Source organism: Solanum tuberosum, unplaced genomic scaffold (assembly GCF_000226075.1).
Source record: "Solanum tuberosum cultivar DM 1-3 516 R44 unplaced genomic scaffold, SolTub_3.0 scf00501, whole genome shotgun sequence".
In the NCBI taxonomy this organism is placed as follows: domain Eukaryota; kingdom Viridiplantae; phylum Streptophyta; class Magnoliopsida; order Solanales; family Solanaceae; genus Solanum; species Solanum tuberosum.
This window is the reverse complement of record NW_006239436.1, coordinates 228,626-241,405: the sequence shown is the minus strand read 5'-3', so window position 1 is coordinate 241,405 and position 12,780 is coordinate 228,626. Positions and strand designations below refer to the sequence as shown.

The 12,780-nt window shown below is 34.0% G+C and overlaps 1 protein-coding gene across 1 annotated transcript; it reads left to right on the top strand.

The window, feature by feature from the left end:
* Positions 1-423: 423 nt before the first annotated feature.
* Positions 424-1,770, top strand: LOC102587363 (F-box protein CPR30-like). Its single transcript, XM_006364816.1, has 2 exons — positions 424-1,611; positions 1,729-1,770. Exons 1-2 carry the CDS (start codon positions 424-426, stop codon positions 1,768-1,770), a joined length of 1,230 nt encoding a protein of 409 aa, XP_006364878.1.
* The last annotated feature ends 11,010 nt before the right edge of the window (positions 1,771-12,780 follow it).

Here is a 12,780-nt window from a genome sequence, read left to right as displayed (position 1 = left end):
CCCCCCCAAAAAAAATTAAAAAAGACATTTTTTTTTTTAAAAAAAATTTGAAAAAAAAATTGGCAACCCCTAATATCATATATTTTAGAACTCCTTAATTTTAAAGATTATAAAAATGATTAATGAATAATTTGAGGAAATAAGTGAAAAGATGATTTTGTCTATGGTAGTGTGCAAAAAATTCAAAACAACATTTATTTCATGCTTTTAATATAGTAAGATATAAATTATACATATGTATTACTCTCTTTTTTAAAGGAGAAAAAAAATGATGCACTGGATAATCCTCAGAATCACAAGATGCAAGTTTGACGGATAATTTGTTATGGATTTAGATCCAATTAAAAACAGATAGTAAGTTCCTAGCTAATGAAATGCTAAAGCTTTTACACCATAGATAGTTTTTAGACAATGCACATTGCGATGGCGGATGGAAATATGAAGAATTTATGTAATGATATGGTAATTAACATATTTTTGCGAATTCCAGTGAAATCTCTCATACGATTCAAATGCATTTCCAAAATTTTGTACGATCTCATACAATCATCTGTCTTCATTAATCTTCAAAGCAACCGCACCATCATAAAAGATGAACTAATTCTTTTGAAACGTTCCATTAAAGTAGCACCAAGAGAATATAATAATGTCTTGTCTTTCCTTTCCAGTCATGATGATAATATTAATGATCTAAAGCCTGTTTATCCAGATCTATATATACCGCGTTTAACTTCCAGGCATGGTCATCTTTGTTATGAAACTGTTGGTCCTTGTAATGGTTTGGTTGCTTTAACAGATTTCGATGCCATTGTCCTATTTAATCCTGCCACAAGAAATTACAGGGCACTTCCACCGAGCCCTTTTAAATGTAAAGTACGTTTTCATCGTTCCATGAATGGTGGTCTTGGATTTGGCTATGACTGGATAGCTAATGACTACAAGTTTGTTAAGATTTCAGAAATTTTCAGAGATCCTCCTCAATGGCATCCGAACGAGGACAGGGAGAAAACAGTTGAAATTTATGATTTAAACATAGGTTCATGGAGAGTATTCAATTATGATACTGAAGAGTTCCCCGGTGTTCATTGGTTCCCTTGTTTCGAGATACTTTATAAGGGAGCCTATCATTGGTGTGCATATGCTGAAACAAAGATAATTCTTTGTTTCGATATGACTACTGAAATTTTTCGCCCTATTAAGATGCCACATACTTGTCACTCCTATGACGCAAAACGTTATAGTCTTGTAGTTCTTAATGAGTCCTTAACATTGATTTGTTATGCTGGTAAACAGACAGAGCCTGATCCGATTAGAGATTTGACAGATATTTGGATGATGAAAGAGTATGGTGTATATGAATCTTGGATTAAGAAATACACAATTAAGCCTCTTTATATTGAAGCACCATTACTACTTTTGAAGGATCATTTGTTGCTTCTTCAAAGCACTAGTGGACTTGTTATGTCCAATGATCTCACTTCAGATAAATTGGAGGAAGTCAATTTATTTAGTAGTGCTCATAGTTTTAGAATGATCATTTACAAGGAATGCTTGACTCCAGTTCCAAAAGTGGAAGAGACAGTAGAATACAACTCCATGATATTGGAGAAGGTATATCTCTTCAACTTTAACTTGATGAATTAGCACCTAATTTTCAACATAGTTGTGTTCTTGAAGATTCTACCACTTTTTTCTCTCGTGTCAGGTAACCTGTCTCTATTTTTTCAGTTATCACCTAGATTTATCGTAAATCCCACTTTACCCGCTTAGAGCCTGTTTGCATTACTGCTGAAAATGGTTTATTTTAGAAATAACTTTTTAAAATAGGTTTTAGAAAAGTTCTTTTGAAAAACATATTAATTTGTATTTGGCTAATTCATTTGAAAAGTGTTTTCAATAATCAAATTGCCTTTGACTGATCTATATTAAAAATTGTTTTTGAGAGTAAAAAATTTTAAGTTTATTTTTAAAAAATATTTTCAATTTCAACAATTATTTTCTACTATCTAGTAAAAAATAAAAGATTTTTAATTCATAAATCAAACACTAAAAAATATTTTCCGAAAAATATTTTCTACTCACCAACCAAACATAAGAAAATAAGTCAAAAATCCACTTGTTTTCCAGAAAAACATTTGCCAGAGAAAACATTTTCCTCCATATCAAACACACCCTTAATGTGGAATGACACTAGTTGAGCTTAGTTTTTCTACCTTCAATCGAAAAGTCATTTTTTCTTATTTTTAGGAAAAAAATTCCTAGAAAAAATATTTTACCAATAAAACATAAAAAAGTTGAAAAGTATTTTCTGAAAAATATTTTCCTCTTACTAAAATCAAAACCTTTTATATACAATTCCTCTTATTTTGTGTAAATTATTGTCGTACTGTTTACAGTATCTATCTGCTATTTTTTTATTTATCAAGACACAATATGAAAAAGGTAGTTAAACTGCCGCAAGGAAGCAAACCTTTCCTTGGATAATTGTGCAATGCTATGTCTTGTTTATTTATTTTTTTTACTTTTGTCTAAATGCTATATCTTCTTAATGATATTGCTTCTTATTTGCATAGTTTACGTGCATAATATATAAATCTGCTCTTTAACATAACTTCAATGGTTATATATGTTCTTTTTAACTTTGAGTGTGCATAAGTAGACACTTAAACTTGTATAAAATTATTTAAGTAGACACACATGTCCTATATGACATCTTATGTGGCAATTCACATCCTATATGGCGTCCTACTTGTTGAATTTTTATACAAGTTTAAATGTTTACTTGCGCACACTCAAAATTAAAGGACACACACGTCAATTAAAGTCAAGTTAAAGGGTACATCTATGCATTATGTCTAATATAAATGATTCTACTTACACATTTTTGTATGTCTTATGATTCCAGTGGAGAAAATCAGAAGATTGATTTGGTGATCAAGGAATGCAATGCCACACAGAAGTATTTTAAGAAAAAACAACCAAGTCGATTGTTTGCATAATGGAAATTACTAAACATGTTTAATTGGATCATATTTTTCTTTAAGCAGATTTTGACATTTCTTTTTTTTTTCCTTTTCTTTTTTTGGTTTATTGTGCAAGGACAACCAATTGAAAAAAAATAAAATATAAGTAGTTCTGACTAGGGCGGACACACTAAAAGTAAAAAAAATCCTTTGATCTTTGATTGGCTTCTCTAAGGTAACACATGGAATTCTTTCAATTATATTGTTGTAGGATTGTGATTCAGATCTTGATTGACGTATAACAAGATGTATAAACAAGCAAAACAATGGGTATATACGAAATCAATGCGAGTTGCTCTTTACCTATGCTGCAAAGTCACCATCGATTTTGATTTTTTCCACCAAATGTTCTGTCTGGACACTGGTCAGCCACCCCAGGTGACTAGCTAGAATAACATTTATGAATTTCCACCTCTCCTACAGCAAAAAAGAGCCCTTAAGTTCTAACTCTCATGTTGTAAAACCTAATTTACCTACCATTCCTATTTGATTTGCCTAACGAAACTACTGATAAAGAAATAATTATTGATCAATATGTGAATATTGTTGTAACACCTCGATCTTAGAAAGAGCTACTTCTAGAAAGAACTAAATTGGAAAGTGCCAATTTGAGATTTGTCCAAGTTATGTTGAAGTTGTGAGTTTTGGGTCAACTTCAAATGACCATAACTTTCAGTACAAGATGAGTTAGGTGGACCATAAGATATCAAATAAAAGGTCTTTGATCCTCTTTCCAACGCCACCGAGTTTGCTAAATTCCAAGTTCGGATGAGGGAGATATGCCCGTTTAAGTTCAACCTGTCCAATTAAGGAAATTTACACAAATTAATGAGGGGTATTTTGATCTTTTCCTTACCCCATCAGCTTTAAACGTTCTAGTAATATTTTAGAGGTTTAAACTGATTTGGGTTAGTTTTCACAATTCTAAAATACGCTTAGGGTTTTAGAGAGAAGTTCAAGAGGAGAAAGAAAGGAAACGATTCAAGCGCTCAAGGGTTTCTTGCAATCTTCGAGGGGTCAAGACAGCGATGGATAGGATACTTGGCGCATTGCCAACCTAGTCGGCGATGCTCGACTAATACCGTTGATCGGTCCAAAAGCTGAAAATCTGGAAAAGTATAAATGCGATTTTTAAAAGATTTTTTAGGAGTTCTTCCAGAGTTCTTTCAGTTTCGAAAGTTGAGATACATTCTAACTCTGGGTTTTGATCCAAAGACTTTTCTTAGTAGTTTTTTAGTAGAGTTTCGAATTGGATTTTGATTTTAATTTAATTCCAAGCATTGTGAAGACTAGAATTTTCTTACCCAGCTGATGGGGAATCTAGTTGGTAATATTTTCTTGCTTTCTATAATGTGTGGCTAAAACCTTCATTCTTTGGGGTGTGATCATGTAATTAATTGTCTCAATTAGCTTATGGGTGTTATTGTTTACTGATTTAAATGTTGATTTGAAGTGGGTTTGATTGATGGTTGTGTATTAACCCATGAATTGTAGTTGCAAATGCAATTCTAACTTAGTATTCTAGCCTTTCTTGAGAAAGAGGTTCTAGAATTACTATATTGTAGTGATTGAATTATCGTTGATTCAGTTCGAGAGAATGAATCCGAATTCGATCCTACCAATCTAGCTCGAGATAGTAGATTAATTGATGCATTGGGCTATTTATATTGTTATGTTTGTTGAGGTTTGAGAGAACTCACATGAATCGTGTTAGTTGATCGAGAGATGGCTATCACATGTAAAACCTAGTCTACCCACTAAGATTCAGCGTCCTTTAGTAAATTATAATCACCCATATAGTGAAATTAGCCTTTAATCGATCACATCCCCTAGAATTCCTCTCTACTTGATTGCTACCCTATTTTTGTAGTTGTTAATTGTCACTCTAAACCCCACATATGACATTTATTGTCAACCTCTTCAATTTACTTTAATAGCTACGATAATGTTTACTTCTACAACGACTAGAACGCACCTTTTACTTCATAATTGAATTCCATTATGTATCACTCCCTGTGGAATCGACCCCAACTCTTCGTTGGGTTTATACTAGATTGTGATCGCCTACACTTAGAATTGGATGAAGTGTAGTTGAGCGCTATCAATAGCATCCCGAAACTCAGCATTAGTGACCTCTTCTTGGGGTTGTACTTCTGGTCCATTGGGAACCCATTGAGCCTGGGGATCAACAGTCCTCCTAATAGGAAGACCTCAGACATCTCTTCTTGGAGGCATGATTTGAAAGATACGTGCAAGCACGAATTAGAAAGAAAATTTATAGAGTTGAACTATATTGCATGAAAAGAATATGAAAGAAGTGAGATAGTTCCTAAATGTTGTAACCTCCTAATTATAGATGTGGCTCGCTTCACACCGATAATTAAGACTCTACAACCATGACTTCATAGACACCCTATGACTCTTGAAAACCTAGCTCTGATAATAAGTTTGTCACACCCCAGCCTATACCCTGATCGTGGCCGGCACTCGAGAACCATTGCTGGCCCTAAGCGAACCCTTAGCCTCACTCAATACTCAACGAAGACTTACTCAACAACATTTGAACTCAATTGCAAAGATTTAACTCAACTGTCTCAAATAAATAACTCAGAATATATAAGGATATTCAACTAGCCAGAAATAGGCAACTCAAGTCTTTAAAACATTTAACAAAAGAAATGAAAAAGACTCCTCAAAACACTACTATCTATTAAGCCTCTAATGACAATGATGGAAGTCGAGACGAGACCCACGACATCATCCTTAAACATTATTCTATTAAACATATTATGAATTGTGATCACCAAAGCATGAGTAGCTAAATCTATAACTAGAGTTGTAGGAACCATGAGAAATTAAAAAAGTAGAACTAATAATTAAGTAATTCTTGAATAGTGTTTATGCATGTATTGTTGATCTCTTCGTTTTGAATGCTTTTTAATGGTGCGCAACGTTACAACTTGCCTTATTCCTACTTGCCCAACCAAGGAAGTAACAAATAGGAAAAGAGATTAAACAACAGAGATTTAGCGTTGATAATCCGCTATCTAATAGCCTAACCTACATATTCAAGGGATAAACTGGGGTCAAGGGTAAAGATTAGTAAAGCATACACATGTAGACCGACCAAGTTGCATGGTGAAATTCTCTACTAAGACGACCAATCATTTAGGAGATACTTAACTTACCAACTATGCATATCAAACACTAGATAATGGTTACTATTATGAGGTTTATTGCATTAAGACCTTGTGGGGAACACATATGGCCTAGTTTCATCATATATTAATCTTACAAAACTTGAATCTTGTTTACTTGGTTACTTGTTACTTAAATTAATCAATAAATATTTTGTGTTACAAAACCCCATTTTTATGGAGCTAATCTGACTAAAAGTACAATCAACAGTAAATTGGCCTAAGTCTAGACCATATTTCTGGTGGGATCAACCCTAACCTCTGTCAGATTTTTTATTTGACAACGATCGTTTATACTTCGTTAGGAAAGTGTAATTTGGGTGTATCACTTGTTCAGGCAGTGGCTTGACTAGTATAACTTGGTGGATCTGTGCTTTAAAGGTTGAAAGTTACTTGGTCTAATAAAAGGTACAAAAATAGATGTAACCTTATCCTTGAAAGACTAGATAGGTGCCTCGTCAACAACTACTGGATCTTGAAGTACCCCAGATCTCTGTCACCCACCTACCTGGGATTAAGTCTGACCACTACCCATTTCAAGTCAAACTTTGGACCCCACCCCCTTCCCCAAACCCCCAACCATGCTGAACCTTCCAGATTGGAACTCATGTGGTGTGGGCATCCATCTTTTAAAAGCTAGTACAGTCTAATTTTGAGCAGACTACTAGCCCGACTAGTGCTATTGACCTTTTTCCAAACTAAAGCCCCCCAATAGAACAGGCTCATTTTTGGAAATATCTTTTGGAAAATGAGGAAGCTCCTTGCTAGATAGATGGAATTCAAAAATCCATCCACTTCCCCATAGATCCTTTCTCTAAAATCTGAAAACTGAGTTTCTTAAGGATTATGACACCATGCTCAAAGTGGAGGAAGAGTTTTGGAGAACCAAATCCAAAATGAGTAGGTTGAGTGAGGGAGATGCTAACACCAAATTCTTTCATACTTCCACTATCAATAGAAAAAGGAGAAACAAAATTTGTAGCCTCAAAGATGATTTTTGCAACCTCCTCATCAACCATAAGGACATTGCTAAACACATCCACTCCTACAACTCTAATCTCTTCACCATAGAGAAGACCCTTTTAACCTTTCATAACAGCTCTAACACGAATTCCATACCTCCTCTAAATCATATTGACTACTCCCACCTTGATTCCCCCTTCAGAGACTATGAAATCATCACTACCCTAAAATCCTTCAAACCTCTCAAGGCTCTTGGACCACCCGATAGGCTTCACCCCGTTCTATCAAAGGTTCTGGGACATTGTTGGTAATAAAACCTCTAACTTCTTCATAGAGGTCTTCTCCACCGACATGATGCTTGATCACATGAACTCCACCCTACTTTTCCTCATTCCCAAGTATCTTAATGCTTCCAACATCTGGAATTTTAGGCCCATCGGGCTCTGTAACACTGGCTACAAGCTGGTGACAAAAATTATTGTCAACAAGATCAAACATTTGCTCTCCTCCATCATTGGGCCAACCAGGACAACTTCGTCTCTAATAAAAGTTGCCGACAATGATGTTATTGTCTAAGAGTATATCTGCAACTTCAAAAAAATGAGAGGAACAAACTCCAACATGATCCTTAAGACTGAACTCAAAAAAACTTTTGATAAGCTTGAATGGTCTTTCGTCAAAGACACCCTCAATGCCTTGAATTTCCCTCCTAACCTCACTGAGATCATCATCATGTCTTATGTAAGTACAAGGTCCATATCCAATCTAATAAATGAAGGAAAGACTGACTTCTTTAAGCCCAATAGGGAATCAGACAAGGAGACTTCATTTCCCCTACCTCTTCATTCATTGCATGGAAAGACGTTCTAGATGTATTTGCCAAGAAGTGACTAACAAGAACTGGTACCCCATCAAAATCACTATCTCTGGACCAAAAAATTCTCATCTCTTCTTTGTTGATGACCACACTCTGTTTTCGAGGGCAAACCCCCATAACTGCACTACCATCACCATGACTCTCAATGACTTTTGCTCCAAATATGGACAGAGTATCGACTACCTTAAGTCTAAGGTCATTTTCTCCTCTAGCTGCTCCTAGGAAAATGTTACCTTCTGCCCAATATCCTTAACATTTGTCGCGCCCCGTTTTTCACAAAATGGACCTTCCTTTCGGATGCACAACCTAACAACTCTTTTGGGCTTTGGAGGATTGAAGAGTCGCCACCTAACGATTTAAGGCGCGTTAGGACACCTATCTAACCTAGATAAATCTAACTAAGGTCAACGAACCAGAGATCGGGTAAGGGTTCAAATTAACTCGAGGGAAAGGTATTAGGCATCCCTCGAGGTCCACAAATGTGGGTCCCGGCCGTATCTCATGCAATTTATGTGGGGGTTACAAATAGCAAATAAGGTCACTTCATTTTACTAGTTATTTATTAAACATGATTGACTAACTAATATTAAACAATTAAGATCAATTTATTTATTTATTATTTAATTAAACAGGAAAAGCTAAGTGATAACATTAAAATATATATTAAACATGAAACAATTTATAGAAGATAAGCGAGAAGACAGAAATTACACAATCAACTAGGCTAATCAATTTTTTATTTTTTATTAAACTACCCCAAATACATATAATTATTATAAACATATAAAAGGGAGAAGGAAAGGGAGACTCTGAAGGACTTTAGGATCAGCACTCGACTTTATTTTTTGATTATAGGCTTTCGTGAAGGGACTGGCAAAACCGAGGTTTGTCGCTTAAAGCCTGAGTCGATGTCATCATATCCATAGGGCCTAAACTACCCCTACCCCGCCACCGCATGCTTTACGTCTCTAAAAGGTATCTAACGTCCCCGCTTAAGGTCCAAGAGGCATTGGACTACTATTATGGTGGGTGTAGACAAAACAAAATATAATAGGCCCACCTGGACATCAAGTCAAACAAATAGGACCTTCATGTAGCACGTAAAATCTCAAGTTGGCCTCTAGATTTTATTTATCATGCTAGCAGACACAGATAGAGTGAAAGGATTCATGCTAAGTGTGTGTGCATACAAACATGTATTGACAACATAATTATTTAATTAAGGGAAGCAGCAAATTGTTACAAGTACATAAATATTAATGGACTGATGTTAACAGTGGCAGAAAAGTTATTCCATATGCAAAAATTATTATTATTATTATTTTTTAGAACAGTGGCATATTAAATTATTGCTAATTATCATACAGGAAAAGACATCAATTTATTTTAAGTAGCCAAACAGTTTAATTTGATGCAGAAATTACTTATTTTGAGTAGAGAAAATTCATAGTAGATTTAATTCTATTTTAAAACATGCTGAAACTTAGCGGAAAGCCTATGAACACGCTATCTAAGTGGTTAACATGCTAGTTGATTAATTACATGCAACAATAACAAAAAGAGCAAATTTAAATAACATGCTAACAATGATTTATTAATTAATCTTGAGCGAGGGAATAATTACTACAGAAAACATTTGAGCTGGTAGATTATTTATTTATTAAAAAAAAAAAAATTTAAAAAAGTGATTTTAATCATAAATCATTATTATGCAGATTTTTATTCTTAAACAGGCGGGATATATTTATAAGCATTTAACAAATGCAGAAAATAGCCAATGCGAAAAGTAATATTCAGTTATTTACACACTAGAAACAGTTGTCAAACCTACATATGGATACTCTAGCCTCTTTTAACAGGTTGCCATTTATTAAGATCCTATATGCATAATTTTTAGTTGATTAGCATACTAACAATATTAAAATGCCGAAGCTATTAACAGACAAGCTTATAAAATATAACTAATTAATTAGCAGGCCAACAATTATTAGAATCTAATTTTGACATGTGCTACAGTTATTTTAACATTGATTTTATTATTTGGGTCCTACATCTGCCACTTTGACTTCATTATTAGTCCATTTAAAAAGATTAACACATAATGCAAGATCTTAACAATTCCAAGATTAAAACAAGTATTAATATATACTAATGATAGATCGATAATCTAATGCATTTATAAACAACAAGGGTTGATTTTGGACAATTATTTAAGCAATATAATGATATGCTTGCATGCCTCACAGGATTTACACCTAAGCAGATTTTATAGCACTCACACGTAAATGACATAAATAAGTAAAATATTTAGCACGTAATTCCCCTCTCCCCCTATAGACGATCCACCAAATACATTTCATATAATATTAGAGAGTTAGAGTTACCACAACATTATTACAGAACGAGATAAAAAATAGAACAGAAATACAAAAATAAGCAAACTAAAGTTCATCGACATCTTCTCCAAGGCGACTCTTCAAAACCCTCAACTTAAGGTCAAGATCCCTGCTAAAGCAAGAAAAATACATCCGTATGCAAGAAAAAATGAATATGCGCAGTAAAATTATTGTTTCATATGCATGTAGACTCACAATCATTTAAGCAAAACACACAAATATATCACATAGAAGAGATGGGTGAAGAGAACTAACCCGGATGCCTCCTTTTTATTTTATTCATACACAACATTAAAAATAGCATATGTGAAACAAAAAACAAACAAACTAGTGGAATAGAACTAACCGATTACGCAAAATATAATGATCAGCAATGAAGACCTATACTTAATCCGAAAACGACCCGAACACAGCAAAATAGCAACACAGAGAGGAACTTTTGTTTTAACCGAAAGCACTTAATTCTTTTTAGTAGAGAGTATTTTCTTCTTTCTTTCTTTTTTCTTGTTCGAATGTCTGCCCCTAAAATAATGAGGGGATGTCTCTTTTTATAGTTAGGGAGGGATCATGCCAAAGGAAAAATAATTAATGAGGAGCAATTACAGATCACAAGATTTCCTTAACAAAGAGAGCTAAATCTGTAAAATTAATTTTCCTAAAATAAGTAAGTAAGGAATCAAAGTCTAATATGTAATTAAGGGAAGAGGGATCACTTAAAATATTTTCCTTATGCAAAAGGAAATCAAAACAGATTTATTTAACCAAATATAAACAAATAAGAATCTGTCAATTTTAATTAAGGCAACATGAATCAATTAGCAGAAAATAATGCAATAAAATAAAATCAAGTAAAAGTGGGACGACTACCTTAAAGGAAAGAAAATAAATATGCAGCCCACAATAAGTTATAATAGTGATAAGTTAGCATATTCTAATATATACTTGCCATCTAAATTTATATACTCAAGACACTAGCACCAATAAATATACCACTGAATCAATAATGTCATAGTTAAAACAATAAGAGAAAAGGAAAATAATGGAGATAATTGAGAAAAAGGGAAAATAATAGAGATAATTGAGAAAAAGGAAGATTTGATCACTAATTCTACTAATACTAAATACCATAATAAAACAAATCGCCACAATCTAAAGATGGCAAACAAGAGAACATCAAGGAAAATCAACAGATCCAGCAAATTTGAACGAGTATCATAATACAATGCAATTTTAATCGAAGACATCAATTTAGGAATTCAGAAAGCAACAAAGACTATGTGAAATTCCCTAATGATTAACGATTCTCTACACAAAATAATCGCATGTCTCGGAATCATGAACTCCATAATCAAGCCAATAATAATAATAATAATAAATGGTAAACAAATTAAAATAATGAATCGGAAAGGAAGCAAACCTGGACGGATCTGTCAAGATCCGTCTTAAATAAACTCAAAATTTCTAGAGAAAAAGGCTTCGCCGGAGCTGTTGCCGCCCAGTTGGAGTACCGTTGGTTGCTGCTCGCTGTTGTTCGTCCTTGCCGGCTGGAACTGCTGCCTGGTCGCAGCTGTTGCTGTTGTTGTCGCCAGCTGGAGCTGATGCCAGCGATGGAGCACCGCTGGTTGCTGCTTGGAGCAGTGTCATTGCTGTTGTCCACCAGAAAAAGGGAACGGAGGCGGCCAGTGCCTGCTGGTCCTCGCGTTGCTGCTCCTTCGTCGGAGAAGAAGAGAGGGAGAGAGAGAGAGAAGGGGAGGCTGCATAGAGAGAGAGAAAGGAGAGGAAGAAGAGAGTGAAAATTGTTTTAGGGTTGGAGTCTTTAGATTAAAATAGGAATGGAGGGCTTAATAAATCTGGACCATTGGATCCATTTAGATGAGCGGCTAGGATTTAATTTAAAGGATGGACGGTTAGGATTAAGAGATGAAATCTACAAATCAGATTGGATTGGATATGGAAAGGTTAAAATTGCAATAAATTGGCTAGAATTGAAATGAAAAGGGTGACTACTATTGAAATGAAATTGGAATTGAAGTGACTAGAATTGAAAGAAATTAGATTAAAGTAGGCTAACATTTAAATGATTTTGAGGGAAATTAAAGAAATGCTATCAAATTAAAGTATTACAAAATATTATAACATTTTATATAATAAAAATCACTTAAACTTTAATATAATAATTATTTTGAGTTTTTACTGATAATTTTAGAAATATTTTAATAATATTTACGATAATTTTATAAAGCATGCATACTTAAAATGTATAATTTTAGACAAAATCGACTAAACCTTTAAACTCGACATATTTTAAAAGACGTATTTAATTG